The sequence below is a fragment of the Periophthalmus magnuspinnatus genome, chromosome 22 (genome assembly GCF_009829125.3).
Source record: "Periophthalmus magnuspinnatus isolate fPerMag1 chromosome 22, fPerMag1.2.pri, whole genome shotgun sequence".
In the NCBI taxonomy this organism is placed as follows: Eukaryota; Metazoa; Chordata; class Actinopteri; order Gobiiformes; family Gobiidae; genus Periophthalmus; species Periophthalmus magnuspinnatus.
The window spans coordinates 11,839,851-11,861,067 of NC_047147.1; the positions used below are offsets into that span (position 1 = coordinate 11,839,851).

Below are 21,217 nucleotides of genomic sequence, written 5' to 3' on the forward strand. Positions count from 1 at the left end.
TGTTACCTTTTTTTGTTTTGAAAATGCTAAATTTGCCAAAAACAACATATTAACACATTTTATACATTTCTACGAGCCAAAAGTAATTCTTCCTTCACAGCGCTATCACATTACAATTAGCGTGCCTACTGCTAATGAAACTACTACACATCGCATCAGGTTCGTAAAGCTGGAGTGTATTGTTTTATATCATGCTTTTGTATAGGGTTGTGGGCGGCGCATTGAGCCAATCATACAGCTAACCGTAAGGGTGGTTTGGATGAAGCCTAGGAGAGATCATTAAAATACTCTAGCATGCATGGATGACATATAAAACCTCTTCAGAAAGTCGATTTTGCACATTACTCCCTCTTTAAGGCTAATTGTAGTTATTATAAAGTGTTACCAAATGCAACTTTCCTGTCACTTTCTATACCAGCTAGACTATTTGGTGTATAGCAAAAGCTGTGATTACAAGCTAACACTATAATGTAGTTGTCATGCCTTTCAGCACCACGGCCAGCTCCGTCCTCCACTCTGCACACTGCACTGACAAACCTATGTGCCGAGAGCATGCAATTTGCCTGGATTTGGTCTTGTTCTTATGTAAGCTCCGCAGCCTCCTCTTGCCTCCAGGACCATGGAAACTGTGTGTCATCCTCCCACCTTTTCTGCTCCTCTATTCCCTGCTCAAACTCTCTATAGAAATCACATACAACAGAGACATATAGACAAGAACAGCAAATTAAATATCAATTTCAGCATTGCATTGACAAGATTGTTATGTGGATTTGAAGCTGGAATGGTCTTGTATAATGCTAAGAGTATTGCACGACAAATTGTAGCCAAAGGAGGCAGGTGAGTGATACTGTCGGCCACAATAGACTTCCATTGAGACGAATGGAAATGCTTAAACCACAATAACCCATTTAGTTACTCCTGAAACAATTTAGAGTTAAGTAAAATATCTTGTTTGCAATACAACCAAGAGTGTTCCCTGGGAGTTCGATAAAAGTGGCCAAATAAAATTCTCTTAAATGCTAAAGTAGTTAAACTCTTGTTGTTGTGCTATAGAAACCCAAAGCAATTCCCCACCACTTTTTCAAAATGGGCCGAGAGCGTGAGATGAGGTCTGAGGTAAAAATGGCGTGATGGGGTTGTTTTGAACGTTGGAAATTGAAATGTACAACAGATACGAGATGGGTTTATAGGTGGCTGGAGAGCAGATTGCCCGGGGACCGTTGAGCAAAACAAGAATGAAACCGCTGAACAAACTCTGGACCCGTGGAGTGGCGAGGCTGATCGGGAAAAAAAAAACTATGGAACATTTGTGAAGTTGGAAAACTCAAGGAAACTTTGAAATCTATTAAAGCAGTTTAGCATGCCTTTGAGTCTGTTAGCTCTGGCCAGATGGTGCAATATAATGTGAATTTAAGCACCATTAGAGCTAAACGTTCATTACGCCAAGACACTGTGGTAAAGTTTTAAAGAATACAATCTAAAAATACTTTGTGTGAGTCAGCTGTGGTGTTGTTTTGCCAAAAGAGAATGTTCCGAAAAGCTTTATAAATAAAACACTACTACTAAGTGCTATTACTATGCCATTGTTCGTTTTTTATGATGTGATAAACTACTCCCTTCTAGGTTAGCAGTGAAACAGGCCTGTGAATGACTAAAATGCGTCACTATATCAGATAATTTGGGTAAAATTTGTATTAGCTGCAGTAATGTAATGAAAAAAATACTGTGTAACTTTCTGGTAGTGGCATGTCATCTGCATGGACAGTTAAATCTATACTTTGCAACGATTTCCATGGAAACAGAGGCAATTTATAGCCCTGTTATGATAATTTCTATATCGATCTATCAACATACTTTAAATGGATCAATCCTATTTATCACTGGGACTTTTTTGTAGTAGATTTGGGGAGTTTAGATTATTTTTTCTGCAATATGAGCTGAAGAAGTTTGACTTGACTGAGCTAATAATATAACACAATAGAATACTTTTTAGGAGTAATTCTATTTTATGGTTTGGTTTCAATATTATCGTTTATCGTCTATATCAACTTCAGCAATATATCGCACTTCAAAATGTGCCTAACGATTTATGTCATAGTGTGGAATATTATAGCCAAAGCAGGAGGAAGCCAAATGAGAGTCAGGTTTGTGGAAATGTCCACTCAGACTTTAGATTTTCTACATTTTTATTGCAATAAAAACAACCCAACAAAAAGTTATGCGGTGTAACTTTAAATCATTACATATCTGCAAATAATCAACATTGGCCAGCGGGGAAACATATTGGACCATCTCTAAAACAAATATGAGGCTATTTTTAAGTTTGAATACTGTCACTGCTTCTCAAAATATACCAATATGCCAATAACTAAATGTTGTCAAGCTGTCACAGGATATTGCCTTTACATCTTGACAGTTCTGTGTGTCTGGTTACATTCAGCTCTATACACTTTTCAACACTCAAAACAAGGAGAAGTTTGCATTCACATTTCAAAAGTTTGGTTTGAATCGTGTGGACACTTGAGCACCTCTTTTCTCTGCTATTGTATTAAGGTCCATTACTGTCACTCTTGGGCTCCTTTAGATTTTAATATAATATAAAGCAGTCTGACCCAATTTGAATCGCTTTAAATAAAATATTCATTGCCCCTTCCAATTCATGATTAATAATTCCCACACCCCAGAGAGCCCATTATGAAAATAAAGTCTTTCTCCAAACCTCTTTTAATTATTTTTCCCTTTGGCACAATAACTTTCATATTTTATCACAAATTACAATAATAAAAATGAAACAGATCAGATTGTCACATGTGTTTTGTGTCCTTTGTTGAACCTTAGTATAATATTGTCAGGAAAAAAATACTTTTAAATGTGTGTCGCTTCAACTGTAGTACCACGCTAATTATCAATACTGCTACTTCAAATAGTACCACTCCTAAGTGGCCTGAGCTAGTAACAACAGTAACTGGTGTATTATTATTCTTATTATTTTTCCCCAAAAATGATTGGATTTTTGATCCTCTGAGCATCGATGAAAAGTCTCATGTGGAGGATTGACCGGCCCGGCATAAATGTGATAAAAATGGGCATCGTACCCAACACATACCAATTCAACACAGAGACCACAAATTGGACTCCATTGGGAAATTTTGGAGTAGGCTCATAAAATTCAGAACAGTGATAGAGCTCCATGAGACAAGCCTAAAGTTGAACTGGACCACTGTCCTATGATGAACAGGAAGTCAGCCATATTGGACTGAAATTCTGTTGTCACTTTTACTGCCTTTGTATGAAACCAATCTAGTCCTTTGTTTCTGGTCCAGATGACCTCAGATTTGGCAGGACACGTGTGGAGATAGAGATTTTCAAAAGTTAGGATTTTTTGTTTTGTTTTTTTTTTCTGGGACATTCCTTACAGTTTCCATGCAACACACACAAACATAATTTCCTTTTATTTGATAACTCCTCATGGCCACAGATATTGGCTTTGAGAGCTCAAATTTGAATATAATGGACTATGGACCATATGAAAAGTGTACATTATAGCGCCCCTACCATAGACGTGAAATGTCAACATTAATCATTTTTTACAAAACTTGAGGATTAAAAGTTATGCATGAGAAGATGCAAAAAAATGTATTATGGTGATGAATGATTACATTGATACCCATCTAGTGGAACACACAAAGTTTACAATGGTGATAACAAAAAAATACTTTGACAGTAATTTGTGAACCTTTGCAGAAAATTAATTTGCATGCCCTTGATCAGAAAAGCCAATGAGACCCATGCCCTAGGGACTGATTGGATGAGTGAACCATCTTAAGAGCAAAATGTGCATTAATTCTCATAACAATATTGTATTATTTTACACCTTTTCAATAACCCCTGTGGGATAGGAGACACATGTACTTTGTCTTAGGCCAATGCAATGAAATAGCTGTGATGGGACACATTAGGACCACCTTAAAACATAATTGAAGCAATACTCTATATCAAATAGGAAGTCAGCCCTACTGGATGCCAACGCAAGTCCATGTTGGCCGCAAATCCATGGCTGGTGCATGGGAGGGATGGGAACACTTGCAACTTTAATGTTTTGTTAATACTTAGTTGTTACTGGTCATACCCAGTGGGCACCATTCAGACATCCCAAAGTAATGAGCCGCGTATACTATTCCAATCACTTTTATACTTTATACTTTAATTACTATCATCATAACTGCTTGCACCATTACCCTTTTTTATCCCTTTGTATATCCCTCTCCATGGTGGACATATTCTAGAAATTTTCAACTCTTTTTGAACAAATAAATATACACTGAAAGTATATTTTTAACTGCAGTCAGAAAAGCACGCCAGGGTATTCTTTTAAGAAATTGAGTTTTTCATTACTACGGTTGAACTGTGAAGATGTATTACTGAATCCAACAGAGTTATAACGTCTTAAAATTCTGGTTACCTTTTAGATTTGTACTTGTTGGATGTGACTGTGAGGCTGGTGGTTCATCTGAATGATCGTGGATTACGTTTGTAGAAGATTTAGTCTCTGATGGCCTTTAGAAATCATTGCGTTGCCTGTATGCATCAGCCTCCCTCCCTGTCTGTGTGTGTGGGGCTGTATTAGAATATCAGACTGGGGTCCCTGGTGGAAACGTCTGCAGCGATGAAGACATAGAGTTAGAGCAGCTGTTTTCACTCTGCAGAAATGGCAAGTTGAATCAAACTTCTCTAATTGCAGGCTTTTGGAGTTTTCAGAGCATCTTCAAGGTCTCCCACATCAGGGAAACTGACAGGTGAATGAATAACACATTATATTTTCATCATGACACCTGTTAGTGGATGAAATTCATTAGGCAGCGGCAGAAAGAACTTACGGGTAATTTGTCAGCCAAAAGAATTAGACTACAGCTCAAAAAAGTGATATAATAAGAAGAAAGAATGGTACAAGTTAAGATAAAAAAGTACACAGTCTCACAGTGGGGAAATGCATTTGTCAAGACCGATGTTAATAGCAAGAAAGTGTGTACGCTATGAAAATCAAGATAAGATCAAACGATAAACTGGCAACACGTGATTGCCCGGTTGGCCCGCACTGCAGTTCAAATTACTGAGAAATGACAGTTCTGATGGACTCATGTCAGGAAATACTCTAGGCTTATTTTTGTTTTTTATTAAGTCATCAATCTCGATCGATGTCTGACAACAAATATATGCTCTGCAAGATCCATACTGCAAAATTAGCATGTACAAAAATACATAGCCTATTTTGTGCTGCACTTAGTACTAATCTAATCGCAATACTAGTGAGATTAGGTTCAGTCTTGCATTTTATCTAAGCATAGTTTTGTTTTATTTTCATCAGCTAATGTGATATCTGATGTTCGTCATGGTCATGGAGCAGAAAATTCAATCAATTTTTAATATAAAAAAGTTCCTCCATATCACCGATAGAGATATTCGCTCCCATATATTGTTCTTCCTAATTTTATCTCAAACCCCCTAGAGAAAACATGATCGACACCTAAATATTTATCAACACTTAAATATAGACTTCCTCATATGTGTAGGACGTGTAGGCTCCCTGTTGGTAGCTTGCAACCGCGCTAACCATGCGACCAACACCTTTTAAGAGAGGTTTTCACACCTCACTGTTTGCTGCTAGCGTGGAGCGTTTTTGAGTGTAGAGAAACTAATCACCAACACATCAGCAGGAAGTTTTTAGGCCTTTTTCAGCTCTGTAGATTATGTTGCCTAATTTATGAGTGTGGGACAGAATGTTAAGATTATGAACAGTTTGGTTTGCTCACATCAGTAGCTTTCACTCAAGGCTTATAATTATCATTTCAAAGTTGCTGGTAGTTAGTCATTACAAAGTGTTTAGAATAACTACACCCTAATTAGCCTTAAGAAAGACTTAAATCATAAGGAACAAATGGTTTATTAAGAATGATTTAAGCTTACTAACTGCTTCATTAATACCGTAACACTAGTATTTGTTCATGATTAATTAAGTCTTTCTTAAGGCTAATAAAGGTGCATATAAACCTTTAATTGTCCCACTGTAATTTCCCCATTGGGACAGAGGGGTGGCAGAAGAGTGCCCATCTTGATACGAAGGTTGGCGGTTCAATTCCCGCTCCTGACTTAAACATCACTGATACGACAGCTCCCACAGATGAATACTGTAATTGTGTCCTCAGGTAAGACACTTAACCCACCTTGCCTCAGTATACTGATGTATGAGTGTGTGTGTGAGTGGTTCCTTGATGTAAAGTGCTTTGAGTGCCTTGAAGACAGAAAAGCACTATACAAAAAAAAAAAAAAAAAAAAATTGTGGCCAAATGTGACCACAAATAAAGGTTTATCTTATAAACCTGTAGTGTAGGCATGTTGTAGTGTTATGCTCTAAAATAGTCCAAATATTTCTATGAAAAAAATACTTATCAACTGTTTGACCTGGAATGATGTCCATTCTCCTAATAAGTAAAAAAAATGGGAAGGGACAAGGCAAAAAAAAATGTCCCACACACACTTACATTTATATTTTTGTCTATGCTCTTTCTCTGCACTCACAAGAATTTAGAGTGTGTATTAGCATTTATTTTACATTCAAAACACATTTAAAGACAAGACATTAACCTCAGCAAGCCTTATATCAAAAGCACTCCACAGTTATTTGCATCTTCTCTTTGAGTATCTTACACATGCACGCCACTGGCAGTGTGTTTTGAAGCTAAAGCTAAATGCCAAAACCCTAACCAGCGTTTCTTCTTTTATTAAGAGCCTGCCATGTTTCAAAGGGATTTCAATTTTAATACAGGCCTTAAATCTATCTTCCTTTGTGCATTCGTCTGTGACTCCAGCTAAAGCTGGCATATGCCCACCCACTGCACAGCCAGTTAACCCTATAGGGCAATAGTAGGGATCAGTGCACTACCCCAGAGCTGTTCTCATACTGGTGAATAAAGGCCAGTGCTTAGGAGCTATACATTAGACCCTCAACAGTCGTTTGCATTTAAGCACCATGAAGCTAACCAGCGGCGTGCTACTTTACGGCCGGTATTGATCTGCTCAAGCATGAGAAAACTGAACTGTTTACGTCTTTAAAGTGGGGATTATTGTTTTTCAAGTGTACAAGGGGCGTAACCCGAGCTAGTGAACAGGAGCCCAAAATAATCATTTCTTATCATGCCTTAGAGTTCATTTGCAAATAATAATATATATTTTTAAAAAGGGTAACTCTTTTAACTTGAAATTAATGAAACTGTTTCCTTCTTAAAAATACTTTTGAATCAGTGGGAAAAATCTGTGGATTTGATTAAGAAGTAATTATAAAATAAGAGTTTGACATTTTAATGAAACATCTGCTCCAAATAGATGTTTTTGGGAAATATCTGTTTTTATTATCTTTCTTTAAATACTCTTCTCTCTTTTTAAGTTCTAGTTTCCATTTCTATATCCCATAATGTATCTTTGCATTGGAAGATGTATGCTAATGTCCCAGGCAGTGATCGTAAAACAGCGTGGCTATTTAAATCTAAGGCCCCTTAGTGTCACTGATGTATGCACTTACATGCACTCACATGCACTCACATGCACTCTGGGGTACGCCAATATGAATGTTATGGCATAGGGATTGTCTTGTGAACACAATATCATCTGATAAGTGGTGATCGATGGTCCCTGGCTACATTCTGAAAAATCGTAGAAAGCATTGTGGACCAGATATTAAACTGCACCGCTATGAATCAGGCACTTAGAGGCTGGATGGTTATGTCTCCTATTACACCATCTTGTTCTTGCTCGATTTTCTTCTTGCCTTCCAGTCATGAAGTGTGTTTATAACAGGACCTAAAAATCAATATGGCGTGGCCCTATATGTTCCCCTGACATAGTATCTCTCATGTATACTGCCGTCCATACATTTGTATTAGCTAGCGTTTAGCCATTCCTCTCTACTTGTGTGTTATCAAACTGACCTTGGGAGCTCATCTTCTCATATTCCTGGCAAGCCATGTACTTCAATAAATCATCTAGCTAACGTGCCCGTATCTGGTTGTGATTGGTTTGATTTCACCCATTGAATCTAATTCGGGATCTCATGATTGTCAGGAGGGTGTTTGCCGGGGTTAAAGAAGGTTTTGTCAGCGCAGACACAATAAAAACATTCATAATAACATAAATATGATTTGCAAGTCAATAAGTACAAAGTGGATTGATTGGAATTAGTAGGATGGCGGTTTTGTTCGGTGTGTGGCGCTATGAGTCTTGCTGCTGTTTATCTCGTTGATGTTATGCAGATTGTGTTGGGCCTGCGTCTTGCATGCAAAGCAGGGGAAGGCGTGGGTGGGATTGTGTTTATTTTGTGTTTTTTTTGTCAGATTTGGATATAGGAGAGTGCTAGCTAGAATTGTGTTGGTGTATCGAGGAGCACGGCATGGCTCAGCATTTGTAGTGTACTCCCAAAGTGAGCTAATTGAATAAATGCTAATTGTGATGTGTTTAGGCAGCTGCTGACCCCTGTTGTTTGAGTGGGTAAAGCCATTAGCCTAAGCAGAAGGTTTACTCCAGTGGACAGTGCAGGAAACAAAGGAGAGAGAGAGGGAGAGAGTGGGAGATGGAAGGCAGCAGGGTGGTTAAACGCTCAGGGCATTTGGTGTTTTATTGGTGTGCATTAAAATATAAATAGCAAAGATGCACACGTAAGCGTTTTTTAAAAGTAAGTGGTAAGTGATATGTTTTATTAAAGCTTTGTACAAGGATTTTTACCGTTCGGAGATTAAGTTGAAGCACTGTATCCATGAATGTTACAAGTTCAGTGGGACAAATATGCCACTCCCAGTCACTAGAGGTCAATAATGGCACACATTAAGGGGTTTCAACATTGCTAGTAGTTGTAGTACAGCAATACTGATTTTTTTTTGCATTACATCGATAACGGTATTCCGATTTTAGCCATGCATCAGATATGTGGTACTATGTTATGCCTTGGTTGGGGTTCAGTTCTAGCGCAAAACGTCAATGGGCTGTAAAATGAAGCACAAAATGACAGAAAGATCAATTCGTTTTAACTGTTAATTATAGACAATATGCCAAATTAGCATATCAAGTATATCTCCAAAACAAGAATATTTCCCACTTCTAACCCAACATTGTGTCAGTATCAGTGCTCATTTTGTAACTCCATTCCCCAGCTAATTTGACCTGTTTCAAAGACGCCCACTGACTGCTGTTGGTGCGATATCGACTTCTCATTAGTGTGCAGCGTAATCACGGCTGGATTTATACAATGATTCTTTGATTATTTAGGATGAAATAGACCCTTTACATTGGCGTAATTTCATAGATGCAGATTTTGAGCAGACTAAAATCGACTGGCACAAATGCAGCGTGTCAAATGGAATGAGTGAGATGTGTTTTGGATAATCTGCAGATGACTCCATTGTGCTGCAGCCAGCGGGAATCTGACAAATGAATGGAAATGTGCTAGGCCCCACTTTGTGCACCCAACTATCACGGCTAGCGTCTCAAAATGCTTTAAGAAATTTGTGACAACCATGTTTCAGCCATGATCGGAATTTGTCAGTTAAAACTTCTTAGCTGTACCCAGTATTGTGTTTGCTGTTGTGATATAGGTGATACTAGCTCAATTGTAAAGTAGTAAAGTGCCCATTGTTTAATCCGAAGGTTGGCGGTTCGAATCTCGCTCCTGACATAAAGATCATTGGAAGAGTGGTCAGATCCAGCAACACAGGTCCAGGGTTTACAAATTAATACTGTTGTTCTGTCCAGGACTACAACAGGACCAAACCAGGTCTACCATCAGGACTAAACTGGCCTCAAACCAGGTGTAAAACAAATATAAATGCACCCTAAGTGCTCATTTTATTTGTAGGTAGATTTACCAATGTGGACATCCAGCTATCTCAGCAAATGCTTCAATGTGCTTTAAGATATGTGTGTCTCCATCAAGATCCCAGTTTACCAGTTAAAATTCCCCATCTGTACTTGGTATTGTGTTGGGCATGTTGATTTGTTGATACAGTTACCAATGTGGCTATCCTCAGCGGGACACTACTTTTGATTCTGTTCACCACTTCAGCGTTTCAAGTGTTTTCCTGACTCCAACATGACTAATGTATTTGAACAGCAGCGGGCCACAGTGAAGGAGGGGGCAGGTCTAAGTAAAGAGCCCTGCACACAGCTGGAAGAGGCTTAGACTGACAAAGTGCTTCCCAAACACAGTACACACGATGTCATAGGCCGGGGCAGCAGACAACAAGGCATGGTGCTTACAGTAGAAGTAATAACGCACGCAGCTTTCTATTATAAGAGTGTGCTTTGCCTGGAATGTCCCAACAGTCTGGCATTAAACTTATCTATCTTCCATTTATTTAGATTAGGTGTTTTAATTGCTAAAACTCTTCTTGATAAACATGCGCTTTTAGGGTAAACAGCATCGCCTCTTTACAGATCTGACATAGAACTTGGTCTTGTGGTAAGTTTAATGCCATACTATGGAAAATTGCAGGTGGCTGAACCAGAATCTAATACATTTTCCAATTAACGGAAATGTATGTCTTCACTTTTCAACATGTTGGAAAGTAAAAAAAAAAAAAAAAAGATGCTTTTGTTAAATGTTTTATTTTATTCAGAGAAAAACAAAAAACTAACAACTGATCAACTATTTTTCCTCTGGACAAATATTACCATTCAGAGATAAAACCTAAGCTATAAAAATAATTGGATGCATATGAACAGCCTTATTTTGAGAGACATATTTTACAGCAAAGGAAAAGCCACAATAACCATGTTGCACACTGCAGATGACAAATACTAATAACCTAGAATAGAAATAGTCAAAAAACAGAGCCTTGTATCATTTCTTAATTACACCCTCAAAGTGCGAAAATGCTGACAAAGAGCTACAAAAGTCTTCAATCACTGTGTGTTTTGGCACGCCTTTAACCACTGTATATGTGCTCAGTGCCAGGGCATCTCTCTTAACTGCCAAGTCGTTTCTCCACTCACCCGCGGAGCTTTGCACACACCACTCTTTTCACTTTATGGAGCGTGTGGACAATCCATGTCTCACCAGAAAGCCATCAGGAAGTGCGGATGACGCCCACAGATGGCAGTGACCCTGGGGAGCTCCAACATGTGTGAAAGCCTATCGTATTTACAGTAGCACCAACACCGCCTGATTTGTCTCATACCCATAATCCCTTTGGATAATTCACCATTTCTTTCTTGATCCCATGGTCCCCTCCATTACTGCGGGCTATAGGGGGTCTGTGTGTGCGTGTGCTTAAGAGGGAGTTTGTGTGAAATAAGCTTAGCACCATGTTATGTTTTGAGCCTGTGTGTGATGGCTGACATGTGGCGGCAGAGTGGTTAATGCTTACGTCGATATGCCAGGAGGTCAACCATATCCAGCATGGCCTTTCTGTATATGGTCTGTTCTTTTTGGGTACTTCCTCATCCTCCTTTTACTTGTTTTGGCAACTTATGTAGAAGTTTTGCTTTTCTAATTAAGGATCAAAATTTTAAAAAGTGTTGCATGTTTCATTAAATAACACGCACAGGAATATGATCTGTCTAGTAGTTACCGTCTCCACACAGGCTTTTTTTTCTCCATAGTGTGCATGTGTTACATTTAGGAGTCCCAAATCCTCGCTACACCAAAAGAAACTGCAGCCTTCTCTTGCTTTCACACCTCAGCACTCATTTTAATTAGCTGCCTGATGGCTCTCCCCACTCCCCTCTCGGATAATGCCTTCTATTCCACCGTCTCGCACCCTCACGCGCTCTCATTCCACTCTCTTCTTGCTGTAATTAATGAGCTGATATGTGCTTTGGTGTGGCGGGGGTCGCAGGCCTCTCCCCCCTTTCACTCTCTCTCCCTCAGCGCCACATGAGTCATCTCGCTCCACTCGCTCGCCCGACGCTCAAACAGACAGACGGGGGAGAGAGAGGAGCAGGCGTAGTATGGCCTCCGACACGCCGCCTCATTTCAGACCAGTAATTACAGCTGATAGAAAGGCCTGAGTAGAGCGAGAGAGGAGCGCTCATATAGAGATGGAGGTGATGAGGGAGCGGGCCAGCAAGATGATAGCATAAGGTGAGCTATATATATATGCTTATCAGACAGGGTCCAAGCTAGTAGTTTCATTTATATGTTATGTACCTGATTTTTACTGTCTTAAAACATGCAGAAAACAGACCTAGTTCCACCATTTTAAACTGAAGGGATCCAAAGTTATTCCTCACTTATGCATTCCGAGCATCTTAACTATTCCCTGCGATGAGTTTATAAGCACTTTTCACAAGTTTTAGAGGCTAGAGTGGAATTTTACCTTAATGGTAAAGCTAACAACAGCTAGCATACTAATGTGCACTTCCTGATTATTGGATAGTAAAACTGTAAGAACTGCTTATACAATATATCTGTACTGGGCCTCAAATATGAGGGAGAAAACGGAGAACAGTACAAGGCCTTTAAAAATTATATATTTGCCCCTTATGTAGTGCACACCCTTGACCAGGGGTGGGCAAACTTTTAGAGACACGGGCCACGATGGGTTCTAAAATTTGAGCGAGGGGTCAGGCCAGGATATATATATATATATATATATATATATATATATATATATATATATATATATATATATATATATATATATATATATATATATATATATATATATATATATATATATATATATATATATATATATATATATATATATATATATATATATATATATATATATATATATATATATATTTATATATTTATATTTATATATTTATATATATATATATATTTATATATTTATTTATATATTTATATATATATATTAATTACATTAGAGATTTGGCCTGTAACATGTAGCAAAGCATGATTATACAAGGCTCATTGTTCAAATTGTTTTCCAAATGTATTATTTTAAAAACTCTCCTTCAGAGGCTTACTAGCTTTTTTTCATTTGAATGCCAGCAAAAAACTTTGGTACTTTGATTGGACTTCAGTGAAAAAATATTTTGTTGTCCACTCCATATTAAATGCTCAGCGCTCACTATCCACTTTTCTTTTCTTTGATAAGCTCATTTTTGCAGAAGGGCTGGTAAGAGAATAAGACAGTAATGCCAGGTTGATGTAGCTGAAGTGCGCCATAATTTGGTCACGTTCAGCGGGCCGGATTAAAAAGCCCAATCAGCCGTATGTGGCCCCCGGGCCGTAGTTTGCCACCTCTGCCCTAAACTATATGTTATGTGTTTTTGTAGAAATGCATATAATTCAGTTGTGTAGTTTTTGTCAATAACTGTTTCTGCAGAATGTGAATCAAATCAATGAACAGCTTGACATTAAATCCTGCTCAACAACAATGACAATCAAAACCGGGATATTGTCTTTGCTATGTTGAGTTCAATGCCAAATTCACATATGGCCAACCAGAATTGAGTAGATTTGAGTTTGACTATGCCGAGGGCTTGAGTGCATTGTGGCGACACTTGTAAATGGAAGAAAAATATACAAAAAAAAAGAAAAATCCTGCCATCATTCTGACAGCGTAATGTGACCGGAGCAGACAGCTGGAGAGGGACTCAGGGTCAATTGTGCAATCACGAGATGAGTCCAAAAGCGCATGTTCCCCATCCTCTTTTGTTAGGCCCATATTATGAGCAATTTAAATAACTGGCCCTCTTTTTCTCTTCCTTTTCACTGTGCCCATTTGTCACTTTGAATCATCTCCAGCCTGTCATTTCACAGCACACGACTTCATGTGGTCTCGACCACATACAAAAATCTTTTCTTTGATCTTCCTTTTAGCATCACACCTATTCAAAATCCCTCCTTTATATTTGTCCAAACCACCAGAGCTTGGAAATTCTGACTTTATGACCAACAGATATGGGGCTTTTCTGTGAGTAGTGTGCATGCTCTACCTTTGCCTGAGTTTACCATTTTTTTTCTAGGAACCTGAACCTGAAGCAACAGTCTTACGCTGGTTAATATTCTAGTGTAGCATAATGGGGAATGTTTAAATGTTAAAACTTTCTATTTACATGGAATTATGCAGGTGACATGCCACCTCCAGAAAATTATGCAGTTTTTTTCATTTTTTTTTTTTTCATTTTAAGATAGGAACTCTTGTCCTTGATGTTTGTATCCTGTTTTTTTTGTAACCCAATGCCCCATGTTATAATGCAATGCAGATCTCACCATCTTGCACTGTCTTTCCCATCTCGCTATCACCATAATTGTATCGCTTATTATAGCTGGTTTCACAATATATAATACCGTCCGATGTGCTGCCTTTCTTGTTGAGATTCATGAGAAGTTGTTACACCTTTACATCCCGGCCTCCGTGTGTCTATTGGTGCGCATCATCTTTTAATCCTGGTTCTCCCATGTCCTTCAAACACAAATCAAGGTTGTCATTAATGAGCATTTCTCCCCTCTCCGCAGTGCCCTTCTCCTCCTCTCTGTCGAAAGCTTTCATAATTAACCACAAACTCTGCTGCCTGCTAATGATGCCCTGATCCATGGTGCCAATGCGAGCACAGAAAATCATTGCAAACATCACTTCAACTTTGATTAGTGATTTACCTGTGTCTAGTTAGGGTATTCTAATTTAATCTGATATAACTTTGTCTCAAAAACATTTCCTGATTAGTTGAGATGAGTTTTGGCTCTGCTGATTTGATTACCACACATAATAGCCCAGTAGATGCAAATAGAAACACATACTACTAGAAAATGTACCTAGGATTACAATTTAACATACTACTAATAGTATGGATTAAAGGTGCTATATCTGGTTTTTACTGTCTTAAAAGTGAAAAATAGTTTTCAGTTGTCCACAGTTATTCTTCACTTTGCTAAGGCATCCCTTACATCATAATTACTCACTGCAATGACATTAAATGAGGATTTCATGACCTTCAGAGGACTAAGTGAAGTTTTGTCTTACCAGTGCTAACAACTAGAATGTCAACAGTGCTACCTCCTGATTCACAGAGGATAACAGTGCTTTATTAGAAATTGCAGACAGCACACAGTGACCTCATTCATTTTGATCCTAAAAGCAGCTTTACAATATATATATATGTACTGGGGCAATACAGATTTGACTTTATTACATGAAAAAATAGGTGCAGTCCTTTTAATGGTTTTGTAAAATGAATTGGGAATTTACAAATCAGACCAGTAACTTAAGATATTTACAGCTACACTTTCTCTTTCTGTTCCAGGTGTTGCATCCAAGTGGGGTGGTAACCATGGAGAGGTTGTTGCTGTGTGTAATGTTGGCGGTTGCCATGGCAGTACGGGCACAGATTTGCCCCAAACGCTGCGTCTGTCAGATCCTGTCACCCAACCTGGCAACCCTGTGCGCCAAAAAAGGCCTGCTCTTTGTACCGCCCAACATCGACAGGCACACGGTGGAGCTGAGGCTGGCCGACAACTTCATCACAAGGTAATGCTCTCGATAATTAATGAAAGTATGCTAATGTAAAAAAGAAAAAAAAAAAGTTTTTCATTGATGGTCAAGAACGACCTTCAGCGCTGCCACTACTGTTTGACATTATATTAAAACTGTAAATTAAGAATTTCCATGGAAAATTATGTAGCACCTGTGAATTAGTTTGGACATTATTACCAGGCTAATCTCTCCCACTGTGTCCATCTATGTGATCAGCATCAACTATAATGACCTCATCAAAATAAGTTTTCAAATATAGCCTGGAAGCCCTTCAAAGTGTAGAATGAAATGCAAATACTGTATTTTGAAATTCAATGCAGTACAATATGCTACCATAATACTGATACAAGGCCAACTATTTGCTATAATGAAGTATTCATACTCTATTGAATGTCATACAATTTGAGATCTAATGCAGTTTTCACAATGATTCATCTAAGCTAATTACACAAATAAAAATGATTTCTCTACTGCTGCCACCAATACAGTGGTTCATATTTCAGTGGGGTTGCCATCAATAGGTGTAAAATATGGTGAACAGTGGCTGAGCAGGCCAATATTTGCTCAGAATGATGTTTTGATCTTTAATCACTGGACTGAAGCGTGGGGGCTATAAATTTGACTGGCCCTTGTGGCAGGCTACACATTCTGTATTGGACTATCAGTAAATTGAGTTCCTAAATCCTGTCAACACAGGCAAAAAGCAGATACTTGGCACTTGGACAAGTTTCAGATCTGCATTCAGTCCCCCAGGTTAGACTTGGGGACAGTCAATAGGACAGCCACTCTGCTTGAAAGGGTGATTCATTGTGGCCCCGTTAGACACTTGTGGATAGGAGTTTTCTTTTCGACAGACTAAAAACACAAAGACTGGCTTTACTACTCATTACATTTGCAACATTTGAAGTTAGTTACAGTAATAATCTTTGGTTAACTACTTTTGTAATCACATCTGCCCAAGAACTGTGCCAATATCCTCTCCAATCATCACCATTCACACACCACATTCAAACTCAAGCAAAGTGCACTGATCACAGCTGGGGCCCAACCACCAACCTTTCAGCTACATGGTGACAACTACTACATGAGCCACTGTCACCCAAGTTAATCCTAGCTTGCTAATTGAAAATGTATTGCAGTCTGCTATGCTTTTGGCACTCATCTTTCAAATGTGTCTATATTAGTTTCATAGACTCAGTTCTCTGGAAAGCTTTATCCTAATGGGGTTCAGAACAGCTGCTGAAACAACACTAGTCACTGATGGTGTTACAGAGCTGGGGGCAACTCTGGTGATGATGAGGCATTACCCCGGATGCTTTTATGAGGCACATTAACCGCATGCACTCCGATGAAATCAAACCCATTCGGATTTTTAAAGAAAGCACATTCAAGTTTGATCCAAGGCTGCCTGTTAGTCTGTCTATACTTGGGTTTAAGAGTGATGAAAAACTAGCTCTGTTGCCATAGAAATTAACAGATCAAAACTAAATATTATATCTTTTGAATGTGGCCTATAAGCAGGATCAAAACCAATGACTAGCCAATGGAGCTGCTTGGGGCAATGTCTTGATAGCTGCGCCAACTGAGAGATGGGCATGGGTTCTCTCATCAAGGCTGGTAATGGTTCATAGGACACTAAAATTAAACAATTTGTTCTGGTTGAATAAGTACCATATGGGATTTAATGTGAATTTGATTAAAATATTGGAAAGAACATCTTGTTAGGGCACTTTGATGTAGGGCTGTGCAATTAATACAATTTTAATCAAGATTCAGTCATTTGTCAATGTCATTGGACAATTCAGGTTTAATTTGTTTTTAATGAGACAAAATTTAAGGGAATCAAAAATCAAAATGACCAATAGGACCAAAAAGTGTGGAAGATATTAAAAGGCTATTAAAAGACATACATAAAAGTTCTGTTGAGGATTCACTTGCATATTGCGTTGAAACCTCTGCTAGAATTCTGTTTGAGGAATTTTGTTTTTCATGAATTTGTATTTGTGTCCGCAGCGTGAAGAGGAAAGACTTTGCAAACATGACACGTCTAGTGGATCTAACTCTATCTCGAAATACCATCTCATACATCACACCTTATGCCTTTGCTGATCTAGAGAACCTCAGAGCCCTTCACCTCAACAGGTATGAACTTCCCACAGAGAAGACAATGAAAGTGTAAGATATCAGGTTTTGATAATGTATCTTTTTTGCAGTAATCGGTTGACGAGGATAGGCAACGACACATTTAGCGGGATGTCCAAGCTACATCATCTAATCCTCAACAACAACCAACTGGTCCTCATTCACCAGGGAGCGTTCAATGACCTGCTTGCACTGGAAGAACTGGACCTGAGTTACAATAACCTGGACTCTATTCCATGGGAGGCTATTCAGGTTTGGTTTATTCAAGGTTATAAATAATGCAAATAATTTTGAATTCTGAACGATGAATATGGATGACCCAATGAGCTAAGGTCAGCCATTTTAGCCTGCTAGTGAATAAAAAACTATTGCGACCTACATCATCAATCTAAGACTCTAGACTGGTAAGGCTTATACAGAAATTGGACATTATGCTATTGATAAAGAAACAAGTCAGTTATTGTTGGGATCTATGAAAGAGAGTTTGTCAGAGTATTGTATTCAATTTGTGGACAAAAGAACAGTGTTTCATGTGCTTCTCAGAATATTTCTAAAGAAAAGAACCAAGGACACACAATTTATACTTATCTTATCAACACGTTTGTGAGTATCAGTGCATCAAAATTATGATATTTCTTTTCTCTCATCCAACAGAGAATGATAAGTCTCCACACGTTGAGTTTAGACCACAACATGCTGGATTTTATTCCAGAAGGGACATTTTCACTGCTACAAAAACTCAATCGGTTGGACGTCACCTCCAACAAACTCCAAAAGCTGCCCCCAGATCCACTTTTCCAACGGGCACAAGTAAGTTACCCTTGTGCTTTTACAACTATCCACGTTGAACTTCTGCTAATGTTCCACTCTTCTTACCCCAGGTGTTGGCCACTTCAGGTGTGCTAACTCCCTCCGCGTTTGCACTGTCTTTTGGTGGTAACCCTCTCCACTGCAACTGTGAGTTACTGTGGTTAAGACGACTGAACAGAGAAGACGATCTGGAGACATGTGCCACTCCACAGCACCTGTCTGGACGGTACTTCTGGTCCATTCCTGAAGAGGAGTTCTTGTGTGAACCTCCACTCATCACAAGATATTCCCATGAGATGAGGGTCCTGGAAGGTCAAAGGGTGGCACTAAGGTATAAAATAAAATAATAAAAGCTGTATATATTTTTTTATATTGCTCTTTATTTTGTTATCAGTTAAGCTATCACAAGCTATAAAGTAGCTGTAATGTTTACAAGCTGCTGAAATTGCCCAACTGTTCAATGGAGCGCTTAACAGGGACATCAGCGTAAAATTTTAAGAGGGGACCAAACTAAATCAAAACAACAATGAAACTGAGGCGTGGTGATGGCTTCATTTGCATATATATTGGCCACACGCTCCCAATCATGATAGATGTTATGTTTTCAAATATAGATATGTCTGGGAATGAGAAAGAGCTGGTAGGGGTAGAGTAAGCGGGGCACGATTATTATTGCGTTGCTGTTATTGCACCTGACGGTGGTCTTCATATATATGTCATATAAGAGGAGATCAGCAGGGTCAGTCCTCCTAATATCTGCCCTTAATAACTTAAAAAGATATGGGAAAGTTATGGGAAAGGACACAATATAACTTTTTCTCACTGATTTCCATTTACAACACAAGTTTAGAAGTTTATTTATTTCAATACATCAAACCATTACATTGTCTTTTATTCACATTTTAGAGTCCTTGGATTAGATTTTTCATTGTATTGATGACCACAAGTGTGGGCTGTAATATACCTTTTCAACTGAGAAGAGTCATATAACCTTCCCAAAGTCAGGCGTTCATGGGGTGGGCAGTGAATGATGGCCTCATAAGTAAACATTTCTATGTCACAGCCTGATTGCTTTTCAAATGTTTACAAACTGTCACATCCAATTTTCCAGAGCTCTTTTCAGCATAACCCTGACATTTACTCAGGGACAGTCATTGCTCATTGTAATTGTGCCATAAGTATTCAGTAGCCTTCATTTGCTTTTATTTGCAGAGACAAGCATTGATTGTACACATTTATTGTAAGTTATTTCATATCATGTACTTTCATTTCTACATCGGCCTCATTTATCATAATGCCACCCAGCTATTTTTAATCCAAAGTGTTATTTGTACACTGTAATACATGGCATAACTCACTAAGCTAAATCGATGTACAAGGTAGCTAATGTTCAAGACATTTTTTTCTGTTTGAGTCCCAAGGGGAAAGTGGAAGGTTCCACCAAACTGCTGTGTAGTGCTGTTCTGTTTTTACTGTACGCTTGACCTCATTCTGTCTGCTTACTAATATGTTCCACTTGAATGCTCCCCTTTCCTGAAAGGTGTAAGGCGCGAGGTGACCCAGAACCAGCCATCCACTGGATTTCTCCAGAGGGAAAACTGGTCTCCAACTCATCTCGGACTCTGGTCTACACTAATGGGACCTTGGACATCCTTATCAGCACGGTCAAAGACACCGGTTCTTTTACTTGTATCTCGTCAAACCCAGCTGGAGAGGCTCACCAGACTGTGGATTTATTGATTATCAAACTCCCTCACATCTCCAACAACACAAACAACATCCAGGAGCCAGACCCGGGATCGTCGGACATCTCCACGTCCACGCGAGGAGGGGCAAATGGCAGTAATGTGACAGGAGACGTGAAGGGAGCAGATAAGAGAGTGGTGACAGCAGAGGCCACGTCTTCAACAGCACTGATCAAGTTCAACTTTCAAAGGAATATCCCCGGAATACGCATGTTCCAGATACAGTACAATGGGAGCCAGGACGATTCTCTAGTGTATAGGTAAGTCTCTCAAAACATCACGTGCTGGCAACAAAAGCACATGTTTTTTAGCAGTTGTTTTGACGTAGTTTTGGCATTTAATGTAGGCCTAATGTGTGGCTCTTATATCACTCATTATATATTAATTGTTGTGGAAGAGTAGCCATGTTGCTGATGATAGGCATACAGATTATTTTAGATATTTGTGACTATGGATTACTTGATTGACATGTAGTAGGCTTATTTTGAAAATCATTTAGGTTTTTTGCAGGAGATTAGACTAGAGTTATATGGTACTAACAACAGTAAATGCAATAGATCAGTAGCTATTGTCTTATTAAAGAAATAATTGAAGAACTCTCCTCAAACTCTGACACAACGGAAAACTAAACAATATGTCTCCTGCAGATAACATCAGTCTGGCCTGCTTAAGATTGGATTACATTTGATTAGACGCAAACGCTAATGATCCTGTTAGCGAGTGTGATTGGCCCAAGTAAAAACTGAACAGGCGACTAAAGTGAGCTGAATTAAAACTATAAAGCAAATGGGCTGTTTACTGCAAAATCAATGGTTGTCCTTAACGCATTGTAAAAAATGTTCACATCGGCATCCCAATTCAGCCTGACCTTCAAGTTTAAAAAGGCTGAAGAAGGTAGTCTATCTTAGCATACCGACTATATTCGCTTGCATTGGAGAGCTCGTTTCTTCACTTATGCTTGTTTGTGTTGGATTACACAGACTAAAGCCAACGCCCAGGGAATGAGTATTTGAGCTAAATATTTACCTC

General features: G+C 38.7%; 1 protein-coding gene across 1 annotated transcript in view; it reads left to right on the forward strand.

The window, feature by feature from the left end:
* Nucleotides 1–21,217, forward strand: part of lrfn5a (leucine rich repeat and fibronectin type III domain containing 5a) — a 112,252-nt gene that overhangs the window by 77,371 nt on the left and 13,664 nt on the right. Inside the window, exons 3-8 of the mRNA XM_033988845.2 lie at nt 15,262–15,485; nt 17,505–17,633; nt 17,705–17,885; nt 18,288–18,443; nt 18,515–18,774; nt 19,984–20,448. Of these exons, the coding sequence (XP_033844736.1) occupies nt 15,289–15,485; nt 17,505–17,633; nt 17,705–17,885; nt 18,288–18,443; nt 18,515–18,774; nt 19,984–20,448 (1,388 nt within the window). The 5' untranslated portion in view covers nt 15,262–15,288. The remainder of the gene's footprint in view (nt 1–15,261; nt 15,486–17,504; nt 17,634–17,704; nt 17,886–18,287; nt 18,444–18,514; nt 18,775–19,983; nt 20,449–21,217) is intronic.